Here is a 19,876-nt window from a genome sequence, read left to right as displayed (position 1 = left end):
TTCCTTAAATTTATAGGCTACAGAGTTTTAAAAGACTATTTCCTAACTAGAAGTAAAAAAAAAATCTAATGGAGATTTAAAAACATTATTAAATTAATTTATTAAAAAATAGAATTAGCTGGGCAGTGGTGGCACATGCCTTTAATTCCAGCACTCGGGAGGCAGAGGCAAGCAGATCTTTGTGAGTTTGAGGCCAGCCTGGTCTACAGAGCGCATTCCAGGACAGGTACCAAAGCTACACAGAGAAACCCTGTCTCGAAAAAACAAAAATAAAAATGGAGAATTATAGGGATTAAGGAGATTTCAGTAAGTAAAGTGCTTGCTCTAGAAGAATAAAGATCTAAGTTTGGAACCCCAGTACTGATATAAAAAACAAGTCGAGCAGAGCATGTCTTTAAACCCAGTACATGTAGCCCCAGGTGGAGACTACATGGGGCTTGCAGGCCAGCCACTTTAGCAGAAATGGTGAATTCCAGGTTTAATGAGAAACGGTATCAAAACACAAGATGCAGAGTGATGAGAAAGACACCCAGTGTTGATGCCCGGACTCCACAACGCGGGTACAGCACCCTGAAACGTGTATGTATATATATGTATGTATGTATATGTATATATATGTATGTATATGTATATATATGTATATGTATATATATGCATATACCACACACACAATTTTTGACATATGCATCAATAATACTTTCAGACATAGGGATCCAAATCTCTCAACAGATACTCTGTAAAGTTCTATTCTGCTTGGAGACAAGGGAAAATAATGAATTCACTCTACAAAACAAATTGTTTAGAGTGCCAAGATTTGGCTTCTTATCAATGACACAATTAGACTGTATGTAATCAACTAGTACATTTTTTAAAAACTTACTTCTTCCACAAATTAAGAGTCATACATGAATGCTACTCATATTTATCCTAATTATTCTTAGATTATTAAATTCAAATGATAAGTAGGAAAATTAATCCCTTAATATTAAAATAATTTAACAATGGGGGCTGGAGAGATGGCTCAGAGGTTAAGAGCATTGCCTGCTCTTCCAAAGGTCCTGAGTTCAATTCCCAGCAACCACATGGTGGCTTACAACCATCTGTAATGGGGTCTGGTGCCCTCTTCTGGCCTTCAGGTATACACACAGACAGAATATTATATACATAATAAATAAATAAATATTAAAAAAAATAAAATAAAATAATTTAACAAAGGATCTTTTTTGTAACAAAATCACCACACGCTTCAAAATTGAATATGTCTTACACCAAACAAATTAGGATTATAGCACTACACCTAAATATAACAGAAAACTTCAATTTTAGAGAAAAAGGAGAACAATGAAAGAAATTAGATTATCATCAGTGGTCCATTCCAGGACACCAAGTTACTACAAATGGTTCACTTATATTTTTGAACAAGTTAGTCTTCTCCATGTAGACAGAAAAATAAAAATAAATTATCCTACCAGTATCTGCAGAAAAATGAAAATCCATTTTATGTGAGATAATATCTACACACAACAGCTAAGGATGAAGGCAACAATCACAGGATGCAAAATCAAACCTTGTATCAACTCTTTCAGGACAAGCAGGCTTCATCTATTGCCTTAGATGTAAATAAACAATAGCTAAGAAACTTTGTTCAACTGTATGCTAAAAACTTCATACACTGCTTCTCATTCGCATATACTCACAAATACACACATGTAAGCCTAAATATGTACACAGAAACAGTTGTTCAATAATTCCGTAGTTCATTTCATACTGAGCATGGTGGAGCAGAGGAGGAAAGATCTGAAGTCGTTACGCATCATCTTTGAAAATGACAAAACAGGAAGATAAGTTACAACCATATTAAATATTGGCCTGCAAGACGGTTCCGTATAAAAGCACTTGCAGCCACGCCCAGTGATGTAAGTAAAATTCCTAAGATGTACACAGCGGAAGGAGAGAACCAATCCCCACAAGCTATCCTCTGACTTACACACAAATGCCACTGTATGCTTCCATGCACACATATAAATACACACATACAAACACCCACATAAATGGAAAAAAATAGGTGTTATTTATTTTAAAAACTTTTTTAAAAAAGGTACTTTAGTAGCCTAAGGAAAACAAAGCAAACAAAACCCAGTGGGACACAGTCCTAAAGCTAGAGTCTCCACCATTACCAAGTTCAGAGACTGCAATAACAGAGGACTGGAGGACTGGAAGCCAGAATGTGCCTAGACCAAATCTGGCTAAAGAAGAAGTGCAAGGTTCAGTGACACAAATAAGAGGTGTTTTATTGATCTAGCTGCCCTAGAAGCATCCATTTCTTTCAACTCAGGAGGAATATAGTTAATGGACCTCAACACTCAGAAAAGTAATATACTGAAGAGGGGTTAGTATAGACCACAGCTGTGTCCTTTGCAAGATGCTCTTGCAGCTACAGGATCAGGAAAAGTATATTCCTCCTTAACTGGTGTTGGGAGGAAAGATAACCAAAAATAAAATAATGTAATAGAAGCTGGGCAGTGGTAGCGCATGCCTTTAATCCCAGCACTTGGGAGGCAGAGGCAGATCTCTGTGAGTTTGAGGCCACCCTGGTCTACAAGAGCTAGTTCCAGGACAGGCTCCAAAAGCTACAGAGAAACCCTGTCTCAAAAAACAACAACAACAAAAAAAACCCAAAAAACAAAAAAGGAAGAAAATAAATGAAGTAATAGAACATGAAGACAAAATTTAAAATCTATTATTTTTACTTTTAGTTTTTTCAAGACAGGGTCTCACTGTGAAGTTCTGGTTGTCCTGGAACTCATTGTATAGACCAGGTCAGGCTGACTTTGAACTCAGAGAGATCTGCCTGCCTCTGTCTATCAAGTGCTGGGATTAAAGGTGGGTGCCATCATACTAGCCTGAAATTTTTTTTTTTTGAGACAGGGTTTCTCTGTAGCTTTAGAGCCTGTCCTGGAACTAGCTCTTGTAGAAGAAGCTGTCCTTGAACTCAGAGATCTCTCTGCCTCTGCCTCCCAAGTGCTGGAATTAAAGGTGTGCACCATCAATGCCCAGCAAAATAATAATAATAATAATAATAATAATAATAAAATAAGAAAATTTTAGCATGGACAGATTTTTTTTAAAAAGACAGGGTTTCTCTGTGTAGCCCTGGCTGTTCTAGAACTCATTCTGTACACCAGCTGGCTTCAAACTCACAGAGATCTGTCAGCCTCTGCTGGGATTAAAAGCATGTGCCACCACTGCTTGGGGAGAAATAAAGATTTAATTAAAAATTTTGTCATGAATTTACACATAGAGAAGCATATGCCTCTATAACCAAAGAGAGATAAAGCAGAAGCTCAAGTGACTATCGGAAAAATTGATAAATAAATGAAATGTCAGCAGACAGGACAGATAAACACAAATAACTGAAATAAATGAAGTTCAGCCCAGCCTCCTAGTGCCTGCTCTGACCAGTGCAGCTCCCAAGCAGAACCAAATGGAGCACCGGAGAGCTGGGAGAAGCGGCTGGTCCAGTGGAGACCACTCCTAGAGCAGGAAAGGACAGGTGGGGGTCTGAGGTAGTGCATCCTCTCGGGTCTAGAACTTTACAGAGCGAGTACCTGGAGCAGAAAACGAGCTAAAAGTCTCAGTGCCGAACAGACTGACATGAAGTCAGAATCTTAGCCAATAATCTGTGCAGGGCTCAGCACTGGTTTTTCAACCAGCTTAAATGCATATTGTGGATGACCTTATTTGTAATGTAACTGATACATTGGCTAGGTGCATAATTGGGAAATTAAAAAATGACTGGGGGCAAAACAAATTGCTAGTCATCAGTAACATCAAGCAACTGACTTCGTTAACACTGGTCTTCACTCAGCAAAGTTTTGAAAGCAGATAGAAGGCTGCCACATTCAAGTGTGAAGTGTGTCTTAGTTTCTTTTTCCTGGAAAAAGGGTGTGACCAACTCAAACAGCAGCTTAGAGGCATTCGAATCACAGCTTCCTATAATCTCGAGATTTTGAAGACAAGGCAAAAGGATTAGAATTTAAGGTTATCCACAACAAGTTTGGGGCCAGCATGAGCTACATAAGACACTGCTTCATGCAAAAGAAAAAAAGTAAGCTGCAATTTACAGAATTAAAGAAAATGTTAGGTAATAGAAAATCAAGAAAAAGAGAGGCATAAGGATTACCACCAAGACATACTATGCTCTTGAACTACCAAATGGGAAGTGAGAAAGAAACACTGATCACTATGGAGGAAAAGCTAGGGAGCTAGCTGCCTTATTTTTCTATTTTATGAAGAGACACCAGGACCAATGTTATAAAAGAAAGCATTTAGCTGGGGTCTTCCTTACAGTTTCAGAGGGTTAAGCCATGATCATCACGTTGAGAAGCATGATGGCACAGAGGCATGGGACAGTAACTGAGAGCTTATATCTGATTTACAAGCATAAAGCATGCATGGGGGAGGGCGGCGTGGACTTTAGGAACATCAAAGCCCACCACCACACACCAAGGCCACACCTCCCAATCCTTTCTAAACACTCCACCTACTGGGAACGCGGTCTTCAAAAATATTAGCCTATGGGGGCTATTCTTGCTCAAAACAATGTATACACTAAACAAAAATGAAATTGAAAAGAAAAGCACTGTGGAGAAAGAAGTCAGAGCAGGGTTGTCAAATTTAGGAGAAGAGGTGATTAGGAACAGGTATAATGTGTTTAATGAACCAAACCTATCAGAACCTTAGTAAGTACACACAGAAAGCCTGAGCATTTTATTAAATTAAAACATTACCTAAATTCTAAGTCAAAAAAGCAAATACATCTGGCATGATTTGGTAATCAAAATTCAAAATTGTAAAATGCTAGATAAAGTAGTGAACATATGACAGCTTAGCACTTAGGAGAGAGTTGGCAGGTCAGAAAGACAAGACCTGCCCTTACCCACATAGAAAGTTCAAGGCTAGCAAACAAAAATCAAAATCACAGCCCTAAGTTTCCCTGAAAATGAATTTGATATTTACGTTACATAGCTGACCTGGGAAAGAAGGGAAGAACGAAGTTTTGCTAATCTTCATTCTGAGAATTTACTAACCAAGCCAGGTGGTGGTGGCACAGGTCTTTAATGCCAGCACCTGGGACACAGAGATAGGTTGATATTTGTGAGTTCAAGACCAGCCTGGTCTACAAAGCAAGTTCCAGGACAGCCAGGACTACACAGAGAAACCCTGTGCAAAAAAACAAAGCAAAAGAGAACTTACTAATCACTGAATTTTCTACTCATTAAGATTCTTAACTACTGAGAAAAGTTATGACAGCAGAAAATACATTAGGTTTCCTAGTCAGTTTTCACTGTCAAGCTGATACATCCTTAAGTTGCCTAAGAAGGGTTATAATCGAAGGACCAGCCGACTAGATTGGTCTGTGCTTGTGTGCGTGTGTGTGTGTGTGTGTGTGTGTGTGTGTGTGTGTGTGTGAGAGAGAGAGAGAGAGTGTGTGTGTGTGTATGTGTGTGTGTGTGTGTGAGAGAGAGAGAAAGAGAGAGAGAGAGAGAGAGAGAGAGATTACTAATGATGCAAGAGAGCCCAGCCCACTGTAGGTGATCTGGAAGTATAATTCAAATAAACCTTTTCTTTCTGTAAATTGCTTTCAGTCAAACTGCTTTATCACAGCAACAGAAAGGAAACTAGAACACTAGGAAATAAAATATATAGAACAACAACAACAAAAAAAAAAAACAAAATAGCCCTCAATATATAAATAAACTTCTAAATATATACAGAAATAGACAGAACTAAAACACGGCATGTAACAAGACACAGCAGACTTGTTCTGGATATGCTAGATTTAAAAATACACTGCTGAAATTAAGAGCAAGGCTCACAATGTTTCTACTCTCTATTGCGGGACAGGAAAGGACTAGCTGTTCTTTGACATTAGTCAGCTAATCCCTGAGCTGGACACAGAAACCCAGCCAATCCTAAAACATTCCTTTTCTGAAAGTCTCCATCACACTTCCCAAAGCCTGATGTGATGGCAACCGTTCTGTGTAGAGAATATTTAATAATACAGCTCTCCAATGTGAGCAACAAAAAACAAGTGGTTTTAGTTTCACAAACACCCTTAGTTTCTTTCTCGGGACAAGAGTAGCGAAAGGTAGTAAACTAGAGTGAAGGTAAGCACACACGCGAGCTAGTCTCTAGCACAGAGACTAGGTCTAGGAAGGCCCCGGCATGTGAAATGTGCACAAACAGGGGCTGGAGAGATGGCTCAGCGGTTAAGAGCACTGACTGCTCTTCTCAAGGACCCGGGTTCAATTCCCAGCACCCACATGGCAGCTCACGACTGTCTGAAAATCCAGTTCCAGGGGATCTGACACCTTCACACCAATGCACATAAAATAAAGTTAAATAAACCATAAAAAAAAGAAATGTGCACAAACAGGTAAATATAGGGGCACATCGACACACAGATGTTTATATAAAACAGCGTAGGGGATATAAAAGATACTGACCAAAGGTCCAATACAGACGTACACAGAGTCCAAGAGTAAAGCATGGGACAAAGACATCACTGGGAGCTGGCCAGATGGCTCGGGAGTAAAGTCACTTGCTGCCAAGCCTGATGATCCCAGTTTGATCCCCGAGATGCCACACAGTGGTAGGAGAGAATGAAAGTTCCAAAAGTTGTCCTCTGACCTGGTTAGTACATTGTGGTATGTGCCTGTACATGCAAACACACAAACAAAATAAATATCTGAATGTGATTCTTTAAAAAGATACTGGTACAGGTAACAAAAGTAGAATCTTTAATGTGAATGCAAAGTATCACCAAGTCAAAAAATAGAGCAAAGAAAATCATGCGAACTAAATCTTCTGGAGTGAAAATATAGAAAAATTACTACAGAAAGATCATTTATAACAATCTGAGGATTAACTATGGTAGTTGATATGGAAGATCTAGTTATTGTAGACTACAGAAATTATAGGCTTGTGAGAAAAGATGCAAGAATTAAAGTTTCCTTTGTGGGACTGTGAATGAAAGTTGGAACCACAAAAAAAATATTACATTACTCCAAAGCCAGAAAAAAGAAAAGAAAAGAAAAGAAAAGAAAAGAAAAGCACCAGACAGTCTGTCATCAAGCAAAGGCTGCTGAGGATGTGCAGGGCGTGGAGAGCTACACAAGGTTAGTAGGAATCTAATTCATGCAGGTCCTGTGGAAATGACTATGGAGCCCCTCAGAGTACTAAAGGACAGTCAGTGCACATCTGCAGTCCTAGCACACAGGAGACAGGGCAGGAAGATGAGACTCTGAGTTCAGTCATGGCTACATAGCAAGTTCCAGGCCAGCTTGGGTGACAGACAGAGTGTGATCCTCTCTCAAAATCAGTTAATTAAATAAAACTCTACAGAACTAAAATATGAGCCCATATGATCCAGATCGACCACATCTGGGTATAGAACTGAAAGTCAAAGACAGCAGACAGGAAAGATATATGCACATTCAAGTTTACTGAAACACTAATCACAATAGCAAGCCACAAAATCAGCCCAAATGCCCAGCAACAGATGAAATGGTAAAGGAAGTACGATCTATAAAAACTTATTATTATTATTAATATGTAATTATAAACACATCCTATTAAATCACAAACACCAAAAATATGTCATTTGTAGGACAATGGATGAAACTGGGTATTACCATGTTAAACAAAGTAAGAAAAACTGAAAAAGATAGAGATCACATGTAGAATCTACATGAAAAGTAAAAAGGGAACTGTTTGGGAAGCAGAAGGATACCAAACTGGGGGCTAGGGCAGGCAAAGGTGTTTACCATGCAAACTTAGTGGCCTGAGTTCAATCCCTTGAACCTATCTATACATAAAGGTGGAAGGAAAGAACCAATTCCACAGAGTTACCCTCTGATTGCTACACTCATGTAATGGCACATGTGCCTTCCTTAATAATTAAAATAAATGAAATTAATATTAATATTAAAAATAAAGTCTGGAGAGAGAGCTCAGCAGTTGAGAGTACTTCCTATTCTTGCAGAGGACCAGAATTTGGTTCCCTCCACCCAAGCAGCGAACAACTGTTTTTAACTACAGCTCCAAGAAATCTGATGCTCTCTTCTGGCCATGTGGGCACCTGCACACGTTATACACACAGACATGCAAGCATATACATAAATAAAAATAAAATAATTAAAATTAAAATTGGTGGGCTAAAGAGATGGCCCAAAGGGTAAGAGAACTTACTCTACAAGCATGAGGACCTGGGTTCAAATGCCCAGAAGTACATAAAAGACCAAGAATGACTGTGCATTAGTAAATTCAGAGCTATTGGGGACAGAGACAGGAGGATTGCTGGGACTTACTATCTCCCAGTCTAGCTCCAGGTTCATTGAGAAGCAGTGTCTCTAAGGACTATGATAAAGCAGGATATCCAATATCCTCCTCTCACCTCCAGGTAGGTGCACATGGACACAAACACACACACTCACAAACACACACACACACACTCACACACTATACACACACACTAAAAAATAAATTTAAAAAAGAAGGTTCCTAACAGATACATAGAATAAATGTACAACTGCATTATAACACTTTATAGCCAGATGATATGCATGACTCTTCAGATTTAAATTTGAATTAATTCAAGCTAGCCAAAATTTAAAATGTACATTTTACTTGCATTAGCTACATTTTTAGATCCAATAGCCACGGGTTGCTAAATGGGTATTGATTGGAATGGTCTATGTACAGGACATTTCCATCTTGGCAGAACATTCTATTAGACAGCACGTACCTAGAAAAAGGAACCTGACTTACAACAGTGATTCAATACACACTCATATACATCAATTAAATGAAAGAAATAAATCTTTACTTTTTTAATTTAAAAAGCTCAATACACCTAATTGTAGATGAATGGGGAAATAGCAATCTACAGTGTTAGAAGTCAGGACAGTGTTCCTTTGAAGATGAAGGGGGAGTTGGGATTATGAGGCAAGATGACAGTTTCTTGCTATTATTGTTGTTTGGTTGGTTGGTTGGTTGGTTGGTTTGGTTTGGTTTTCTGAGACAGTGTTTCTCTGTATAGCCCCAGCTGTCCCAGAACTCACTCTATATACCAAGCTGGCCTCAAACTCAGAGATTCACCAGCCTCTGTGTTGGGATTAAAGGTGTGCACCACCACCACCACCTGGTTCTTGCTATTAGTTTTGTTTTTATTGAAAAATGGTCTCAGTATACATTCCAGGATGGCTTGGAGTTTACAATTCTTATACTTGAGTCTCCAGAGTTCTGGGATTACACAAATGTGCCACCACTCTGGGATCATGCTCTCATTTTATCTGGGAGATGACTACACTGAAAATCTCACAAACTTTACGTAAATAATCTGTATACCTTTCTACATGTACACTATAGATCAATAAGAAAAATGGTTTTAAAAAAACTGAATAAGTTTGTTAAATGGAAGATTAGAACTGAGAGAGAAAACAAAAAATTGGCATTAATTAGCCAGACATGGTTGTATACGCCTTTATCCCAGCACTCAGGAGAAGAGGAAGGTGAACATCTGTGAGTTTGAGGCCAGCCTGATCTACATAGAGAGCTCTAGGAAATCCAGGGCGATGTAGAGAGACCCTGTCTCAAAACAAAACAAAACAAACAAACAAAGCAAAGCTATTACCAAGTACACAGAGTGTAAAAACATTACTAAAAATAGAATAAAGAATTTGAAGTAAAAGGCTAGCTGGAATTACAGAAAAAGAGAGGATGGGAGGAAAATGATGAGGTACTGCCTGAGAACTTGCTAGAATCAACAAACACTAATCACGAATTTTCTGTGTCCAAAAATCCAAAATGGAATAAATAAAAAGGAAAGCATGATGAAAATGAATTTTCTGAGAATGCAAAATTCCAGAGACAAACACTCCAAATTAGAAGATATTGCACAAACAAGATTTGGAGTGACTTAATATTATTCACTTAACAAAAATTTTCAAATGCCTAGAATAGCCGCCAATAAAAACTACACTTACCAGAATTCATCACTCACCCATTAATACACTCACAATAATTACACTAGTAACATCTTGGCCTATCCACTCGAAGCTCCTTTAAGCACATACACATGTGTTTGTGGGACGTGAGCAGAGTTCTTCACCCCAAAGATCTCTTTAGTTGTTGAACAGATTCTATTTTCTTATTCATTTAAAAAAATATTCTAAGGTCTAATAAACAAAAAGTTAACAGGAAATCAACACAACACTATTCATCTTTTATTTGCTAAATAATACCATTCAAAATTTTAACTACTCAAACAAAAAAAGGACAATTCTAATTACAAGAAAGGTGAAAAGCTCCACCTTAAAAATGCATGTTTGGCCCACTTTTTATTTGGTTTTCTTTTCTTTTGAGAAAGGGTCTGTAGGGCTGACTCACATGTGTCCTAAGTGCTGGAATTATGTCCTAAGTACATGCCACCACACCCTCAAAATGAATAAATTTAGCTTTGTAAACAGTTCATTTCTTATTTTTCTCATTGTATTACAGACTCATATTTTTCTAGGAATGGTTAACAGTCTTAGGATAAGTATTTAGAAATTCCTGAGATTAGCTCACTCAAAGAAAGCAGGCCCTAGTTGAGCACTGCAAGGGAACCGTTCTTTTATAGCTGCAGTAATGGGAAATACAAAGGCACCTTCTAGTTGATCAAGCCGAAGATCAACTGTTAAAGAAGCACGCCCAAGACCACAGAGAGTAAGTGGCTCAGACTTAAACATGCTCTTCTTACCCAGTTTTCAGAGACAAGCACAAAGAACAACAACTAACTAACTAAAGAAGCTAAAGGCCATCAAGTGCCAGTTTCGGATGGCATTTGCAACTGAAACCTGAACACAGATATTGTGAATATAGAGTGATCTAACCCTTAACAAAGTAAATCTACAAAGGAGATGCTTAGCTAGGAAAAACTGGAAAGATATAGGGATAAAGGTGAAAAGAGCCCAGTAATCTTAGGTATCATTTATAGCCATAAATACAAATGCACATAATAGGAACAACACCAATATAGGGTTTCTCTCTAGCTTTGGAGCCTGTCCTGGAACTAGCTCTTGTAGACCAGGCTAGTCCCGAATTTAGAGAGATCCACCTGCCTCTGCCTCCTGAGTGCTGGGATTAAAAGGTATATGCCACCACCGCCTAGCTGGAACTAAACTAATATGTTCAAGCCTTTAATCCCAGCACTTGGGAGGCAGAGGCAGGCGGATCTCTAAGTTTGAGGTCAGCTTGGTCTACATAGTTAAAGTTCCAGGACAGCCAGGGCTATGTAGAGAGACACCAGCTCAAAAAACAAAACAAAACAATTTTAAAAAGATAAAAGAAGACCTAAGTTTGATCCCCAGAACTCACATGGTGAGTCTGGCAAGCCGACCTCAGCGAGTACATGTTGCTATATATGTACAGCAAGCATAAATAAACCAAATGCAACTGAAGCACAGTATTGTTTAATGTATTTCCACCTCAAGTATAAGTCAATTACAGCTTATGGATAAAGTCTATTTCCTTACAATCACTTTGACTATACAAAGATTTGAGATATTTGGAAAGAATGGATTAAACAGAGGTTGGCTTTTTTTTAGTGCTTTTTTAAAAAGTAATTTTTAGCATGCCTTATCAAAGTACTTTACCTGCCGTCTCTTCTGAGGGCAAAAATGACGCCATCTTTCTGGAATGGTAGCAGCTTTTCTCTAAGTTTATCAGGTAAAAAATCCAGCTGTGTATATGATTCGCTTGTTAAAGAAGAAATCTGAGGTGTAGGAGCCTTCTTGTTACCAGCCGTAGGCATGGTGAGCCTGGATACAAGGAGCTACAACATACAAAGGGGTGGGGAAGTCATTATTAACCACATTGCGGAATCACACACGTAACACTCAAAAAGAGTCATATATCAACTGGAATTTTACAAAACTAGCAACACTTAAGCCTTCTGAATTATTTTTCTTTTCTGTTTGTTATGGTGCTGTGGACAAAACCCAGGACTTGCTAATGTTGAACAAGTGCTCTACTACTGAGCTAAAATTCCAGCTCGGATAATTTCTTAAAAAAAAAAAAAAAAAAAATGAATGCGCCAGGCAGAGGTGATGCATGCACGCCTTTAATCGGAATTCGGGAGGCAGAGGCAGGCTCTGTGAGTTCGAGGCCAGCCTGGTCTACACAGCAAGTTCCAGGACTGGTTCCATAGCTACAGAGAAACCCTGTCTCAAAAAAAAAAAAATAAACAAACAGAAACAAACAAAGAAAAATAAACCAAAACAACAACAACAGCAGTGAACGCTGTCTTAGGTGATCTGAAAACTCTTGGGCGAGGTGACTCAGTGAGTAAAGGTGCTTACCCCACAAGCCTGAGGACCCAAGTTTCATCTCCAGGCCCTGTGTGAAAAAGAACCGACTACTGCACAAAGTTTTGCTCTGAGCTTTGCCTGTGCCCCAACATATAAAATAAAGCAACTGTTATTGTCTAGGAAAATTTGGGGAATGAAAGATATAGTAGAATTCACTTTTAAAATAATTCTCTTAAAAAGTAACACTCGCACTGTGCACAGTGGTGCCAGCACTCAGGGAGCCAGTCTGGTCTACACACTAAGCTCCAGCTCAGCTAGGGCTACGTGGTGTGAATTAGTCTCAAAAAGAGGGTGAAGAGAAAATGATGTGTCTAGAATGATAAAATCCAGAACGGCAAAATTCTCAGACCATATAGCCAAAATAAGGCAAAAGTGAGACAAAGTTGTTAGGTAGTTCCTCTATTCGTCGTCGGAAATGTGCCCGGGTTATACATTCTGCTTTGTGGCTAAATCACAGTAAAAAATACCTGTTTTTAATAGGTAGAATATTTTCCCTAAAGAGATCCATAGTTTAAAATGCTTAGCACCCAACCTCTTGAACTCCATGGCACTGTGCATTCAGAAATAAGAGAGAGTCTCAGTATACACACAGAGTAGACTATGTGCTGGACTCTGGCTATCTAGTAGTAAATACAGATGCTCTGAAAAACCGTCTGTAGGAAGGTACTTGTATTGAGGTGGGAAAGAAGAGGGACTTGTTTTTTATATCTGGGGGTTTAGAAGAGAACAAATACACACACATACACAAACACACACACATATCCTTTATGTAATTTTAACATATGTATGTTAATATGCATATATATTAAAATTAAAGCCTGAATAATAAACTTAGTAACCAAAGCAGACGGGATCAAAAAGAGTTCTTGGAAGAAGTATAGCTTATACAAAAACCCTGGCTTAGGAAGAAAAGGAAGACACATCTTGGGAAAGAATAATGAGTCTTTGTCTTACTTACTGGTCCTTCCATTGTAGTAGCCCTCCCCATTTCATTGTATTTTCACTAGAGTCTAGAACACAGACTCATAGTTCTCGAGTCTAGAACAGACTCACAGTTCTCATCTCACCACACTGGTTAATAGTCTAGAATGCAGAACCCTCATAGTTCTCATCCCACCTCACTGCTTAATAGAGTCTAGAACGCAGAACCCTCATAGTTCTCATCCCACCTCACTGGTTAATAGAGTTTAGAATGCAGAACCCTCACAGTTCTTATCACATCTCACTGGTTAATAGAGTCTAGAACGCAGAACCCTCACAGTTCTCATCCCACCTCACTGGTTAATAGAGTCTAGAATGCAGAACCCTCACAGTTCTCATCCCACCTCACTGGGAGTCTAGAACACAGAACCCTCACAGTTCTCATCCCACCTCACAGGTTAATTATTCTCACCTAAACTTCAATCCTGGACCAGGGCTCAGTTCCTGGTAGCTTTCTTTATTCTTGAGTGTTATCTTATACAAGGTTTTAAATCGTATTTCTCAGACAACAATTTTCACATTTATACAGAGGAACTCTTCTAAACTTCAGATTCACACATCTGACTAGACATCTCTACCTGGCTAATAGGCATCTCTAAGGTTCCAAAAGGAGAATTCCAACTCTCTTCCCTAATCTTTGCTTCATTCATTGCATCCGTTCAGGTACTCACAGTTCTGTCTCAAACTCCACACCAATCTATCAGCAACTCCTGTTGACTCTACATTCTGATTACATCCCAGAATCTCACCACTTCTAATCATTTACAAATCTACTTGCCTGATCTGAGCCACCACTGTCTCTAGTCAGAATTTCTGGGAAATTTAGCTATCACCTGTGTCTACCTTCCCTTAATACTTTTTTTGCGATACAACAGACAGTGGGGTACTCTGAAAGAGACCATTTGATCATGTTATTTCTCAGAATAGTTCTTGCCTTAACTCAGATTTCAATCCCAGTCCCACCAGAGGATGGTTTTTTGTTTTTTTGTTTGTTTTTTGTTTTTTTGGTTTTTTTCAAGACAGGGTTTCTCTGGGTTGCTTTGGAGCCTGTCCTGGAACTAGCTCTTGTAGACCAGGCTGGCAGAAATTCACTTGCCTATGCCTTCCAAGTACTGGGATTAAAGGTGTGTGCCACCTCCACCTAGCCACTACAGGCTTTCAATGTGTTGTCCCCACCACCTGCCGTGACCTCTCCATCCCTTACCTGCTTTTATCATGCTAATTTTCTTGTTCTTTCAGGTCTCAGAACTTTACACTAGCGGATCTGTCTGAATAGCATTCTACCTCCACACACCTGCACGTCTGATCTGAGCCACCTTTTCCTAGCGTCCTTCACACTCCTCTAAATGATCATTTATCAATAAATAACTTAACCACTCTATTTAGATTTTAATTCCTCATAGCTCTGCCCCGGCTTACTTTTTTCTCCTCGATAGCCCCTATAAGTTTACAAAGTACTATGCAGTTTACATCTTTTTTTTTTTTTTTTTGGTTTTTCGAGACAGGGTTTCCCTGTAGTGCAGTTTACATCTTTTGCTGTTTATTTCTCTTAGTTTGGACATAGCTTCATAAAGGCAGGGGTTTTATTGGTGTTTTTGCTTTTTTTGTAATAAGGATTGAATGTAGGGCCTAAGTTTTGCTTTGAATTTTGTGTGTGTCCCAACACATAAAATAAAACAACAGTTATTGTCTAGGAAAATTTGGGGAAAGAAAGATTTAGTAGAATTCTTTTAATTAGTTCTCTTCCTTGTGCATGCTAAACAGGCACTCTACCGTTGAGCTGTATCTCCAGTCTTTTACTTTTTATTTCTAGACAGGGTTTGACTAAGTCAACCAGGCTGACCTTGAGTTTGTGATCCTCCTTGTACAGCAGCCTCTGAAGTAGGTGAACCCAGCGAGTAAAGATTTCTTTCTGTTTTGTTTACTAATGTTAAACGCCGAGAAGTTCCTAGCACTGAGTACTCACTATTATTTGTCTCTTTAAAGTTTTAAAGGACAGGCTTGCCGGGCGGTGGTGGCGCACGCCTTTAATCCCAGCACTCGGGAGGCAGAGGCAGGAGGATCTCTGTGAGTTCGAGACCAGCCTGGTCTACAAGAGCTAGTTCCAGGACAGGCTCCAAAGCCACAGAGAAACCCTGTCTCGAAAAAAAAAAAAAAAAAAAAAAAAAAAAAAAAAAAAAAAAAAAAGGACAGGCTTTAATCCCAGCACTGGAAAGGGAGAGACAGATCTCTGAGTTCGTGGTCAGCCTAGTCTCCAGAGTGAATTCAAGGACAGCCAGGGCTACAGAGAAACCCTGTCTTGAAACACACACACATACACACACACAAATCACTACCACCACCACCACCACAACAACAAAGGTTAGGAGGACCATGCTGGGTCCAGAGGTAGGAGAGGGTCTAGAGATGAGAAGCTAGAAATTGTGGCCATAGGCATGCACAGTGCTAGTGTGCAACTAGTGTGCAATTAGTGTGCAACTAGAGTTCATGAGAGATGCGGCAGGGGGAATTAAGAGACTAGTACAGTGCTCTGCATGCTTACAAGTAGAAGTCACTGTAGTATATACAAGATATACACTAAATTCAATTATAATACATTAGTGCATTTTGCAGAGGGATTAAGATTAGAACCAGTACTAAACTACCCTCCAGCCCTGATACAACTATATTTATAGGTCATCAGTAAACCAAATCCTAAATCTAATAAATTGGGATGTTTAATTGGCAAAATTTAATATTATATAATAGCATATCAATTGCAATAGAATTACATAATATTTTCTGACTTGTTTATCACAAGGCTTCCTAAGCTGCTATATCAAATGTCAATTACTTTAAAAGCAAAGACACCTTTCGTTCCACAGTCAACTGTTTTCAGAAGAAAGATAAAACAATTCCCATTTACTGGAAGGCCGCTATGCTCACCAATATACCATCAACACATCAACTCCCACTTACTGGACAATTAATCTCTTCCATGGAGGCACTATACTGAGGCATTTTTATAAAATCTCTGCAATTCTCAAAGCAACTTACAAAGCATTTATTTTTAACATTTATTTATCCTGTGGGGTGTGTGTGTGTGTGTTGCCCTTGAGAGCACTGCAACATCTGTGTAGGGATCAGAGAACATTTGGAAGCCAACTGTCTTTCCACCATGTAAATTCTGGGGACTTGCCCCGGTTCTAAGCCTTGGCAGTAAGTGCCTTTATCCACTGGGCCATTTCACTGGCCAACAAAATACTGTTATCTACATGTTAACATTGAGATTCTGGACTAATAAGTAATGGACACAAGTCTTGGAACTGACTGGTGATGACACCAACTCCAGGGTTTAGACTGGTCTGATGTAAAAGTCTGAACTTCTCCATTCTACAGCATTGCTTCCAGATCATCATTCATCTGACAATATTTAAGGAGGGCATAGCACATGCCTGTAACCCTAGCACTGGGAAGGTAGAGAGAGGAGGGTGGGAGTTCAAGGTCAACATCAGCTACAGAGAGAGTTTGAGGCTACTTGAGGATGTCCTAAAAACAAGACCAAAAGCTAGCTGAAGACCTATGTTAAATTCCTAGCACCTTACAAAACAATCCCAATTGTGTTCTTTAAGCCAAAAAAACTAGAAAAAAATGGGAAAAAGTTAACTATACTTTTTTTGTACACCAGAGAGAGGAGATTACTTTTGACATCACAGATAGACATTACAAATGAATGAAGCCGGGAGGTGGTGGCATTTGGGAGGTAGAGGCAGGTGGATCTCTATGTGTTCGAGGCCAGCCTGGTCTATAGAGCGAGTTCCAGGTCAGTCTCCAAAGCAACACAAAGAAACTTGTCTCAAAAAAACAAAACAAAACAAAATTAAAAAAAACCCAAAAAACAAAACAAAAAAGACTGTTAGATTTGAACACTAATTTAAACTCATTTTGGAGGGAAAAACAGCGTTTAAAAGTTAAAAAGAAAATTTTAAATGTGAGTATAAGATTCCTCAAATATGTGAAAAACTTAAAAAAAACTGAAGTATTTCTTTAAAATTATTATGATGCTAGGACAGTAATAGGCTACTCAAAGGAAACTAGGCATTGATAGGCAATATGCATATAAAATATATTCGGCATCAGGGGATTCAAATAGATACAAATTGCATTGATGAGTCATCACTTTACAGTCGGACTAGACAGAGTAAAGAGACAGGAAAGGGGGCTGAGGATATGGCTCAGTGGGTAACATGTTTGCTGTACAAGTCTGAGGTCCTGAATTCAGACCTCCAGAACCCATATAAAATTAAACTATAACCCAAGCACTGAGGTGGGTAGGGTATATCAAAGACAACAGGGTCCTGGCAGTTCCTAAGCCAGCCAGGATGATACGGGAAGCTTCAGGTTGGGTGAGAGACACAGTCTCAAAAAGTATGGTGGAGAAGTGATTGAGGAGAACACCCCAGAGTGAAAGTCTAGTCTCCACAAGTGCACGCACAAGTGAGTGCAGCTGCAGACCATAGATACACAATCACACACATCAGCGGGGAACAGCTTCTCTCCAAGTGTCCTATAGCAAAGAAAATGGAAATACTTCTTCTGGCGAACAATTTAGGAATCACAGACGCTCTGCAGCTAAACCTACTTTTAAAAAGTTGGGTAGGTGAAGATGGCTCAGTAGGTAAAAATTCTCGCAGCCAAGCCCAGTGACCTGAGTTTGCTCTCTAGCCCCACAAAGAAAGAGAGAACTGACTACCACAGCTCCACAGAGTCTACAGTTCAGTCTGTGCACACACATACACAAAGAATTTGCACTCCCATGTTAGTTGCAGCACTGGCCACAAAAGCCAAGAGCGAAGAGCAACCTAAATGCCTACCAACAGATGAATTCATTTACACAGTGTTAGTACCAGGGATTCAGGAAATCCTACCACATCCTACACGATGAACTCTGGAGACATTAAGTTAAATAAGCTAGTCACAAAATGTACAACAATGCAGTATCCTGTTAACTTTGTATGAGGTCTAAGACAAGCTCTTAGAAACAGAAAGCAAGGGGTCAGGGAAGACAGAAAACAGAATTTTAGCTGTGTAAGACAGAAACATTTTACAGTTGTATTGTATAACAAGGTACAAATGGTTAATACACTGTAATGTCCACACTTAAGAATACTTAAGATTGCCGGGCAGTGGTGGCCCAGTACTCGGGAAGCAGAGGCAGGCGGATCTCTGTGAGTTCAAGACCAACCTGGTCTACAAGAGCTAGTTCCAGGACAGGCTCCAAAGCTACAGAGAAATCCTGTCTCGAAAAACCGAAAAAAAAAAAAAGAATACTTAAGATTGCCAGGGGGTAGTGGCGCACGCCTTTAATCCCAGCACTCACAAGACAGAGGCAGGAGGATCTCTGTGTGTTTGAGGCCAGCCTGGACTACAAGAGCTGGTTCCAACAGTAGCTAGGACTATTACACAGAGAAACCTTGTATGGAAAAAACAAAAACAAACAAACAAACAAACAAAAATGCTTAAGATGATAGATTTTGCTATACGCTTTCACTATGGTAACAAAAAGAAATTTACTAACTGGAAACTGTAAATAGCCATTAGCAAGAAACAGGTTATGTTTGAACTACACCACGGAATACGGGTAGCCATAAAAAGTGAAAGTGATACTGTCATCGTCGACTCACTGAGCTTTAAATGAGGCAGCAGCACTTCTTTAAAACAGGTCTTCCTGCTGAGATGCTGGAGCGATGGGTCAGTAGTTTTAAAAAACTTGCTGCTTTGCAGAGGATCCAGGTTGGATTCCCAGCTCACAACCATTTGGAACTTCAGTTTCAGGAGATCCAATGCCTTCTTACAGACATGTACATGGTGTACGTACATACATGAACTCATATAGGTAAAATAAATAAATCTTTAAAAAATAAAACAAAACAAAAAATAGTATCTTTCTGCTGAGCATGGTGGTGAATGCCTTTAATTGGGGCACTCCAGTGACAAAGGAAGGCGGAACTCTACGACTCACAAACATTTGAGAAGCAATGGTTTAGAGCGGCAGACCTGGGTATATACCTCAGCTTCAACTGTCTTGACTAAGAGGTGAGACTTTAAAATCTTATTGCATTTATTGAGCCCCAATTCCTTCAATTATTAAACAATACCAAGACTGAGCATATAACACTGATAGAGCACATACCCAGCAAACACAAGACCCTTAGTCTCTCTTCAGCACTCAGAAATAAAACTCAGAGTGGGGCTTTGGTGGTGCATGCCTTTAATTCCAGCACTCTGGAGGCAGAGGCAAAAGTCTCTGTGATTTCAAAGCCAGACTGGTATACAAAGTGAGTTCCAGGACAGCCAGGTCTATTATACAGAGAAACCCTGTCTCAAAACCAAAAAACAAAAATAACAACAAAATACACCAGAGATGTAGCACAGGAAATATGTAAACACACTTAACCCAGTTTGGTTCAGATAAAATACTCAGTCATTATTACTACTTATTG

General features: G+C 39.2%; 1 protein-coding gene across 3 annotated transcripts in view; it reads right to left on the bottom strand.

Moving 5' to 3' along the window:
• Nucleotides 1–19,876, bottom strand: part of Zranb3 (zinc finger RANBP2-type containing 3) — a 161,311-nt gene that overhangs the window by 139,294 nt on the left and 2,141 nt on the right. For all 3 annotated transcript variants that reach the window (XM_038350128.1, XM_038350130.1, XM_038350129.1), the window contains exon 2: nt 11,700–11,878. In XM_038350128.1, coding sequence (XP_038206056.1) covers nt 11,700–11,857 — 158 coding nt within the window. In that variant the 5' untranslated portion in view covers nt 11,858–11,878. The remainder of the gene's footprint in view (nt 1–11,699; nt 11,879–19,876) is intronic.

The sequence above is a fragment of the Arvicola amphibius genome, chromosome 12, assembly GCF_903992535.2.
Source record: "Arvicola amphibius chromosome 12, mArvAmp1.2, whole genome shotgun sequence".
NCBI classification, from domain to species: domain Eukaryota; kingdom Metazoa; phylum Chordata; class Mammalia; order Rodentia; family Cricetidae; genus Arvicola; species Arvicola amphibius.
This window is presented reverse-complemented; position numbering and strand designations above follow the sequence as displayed.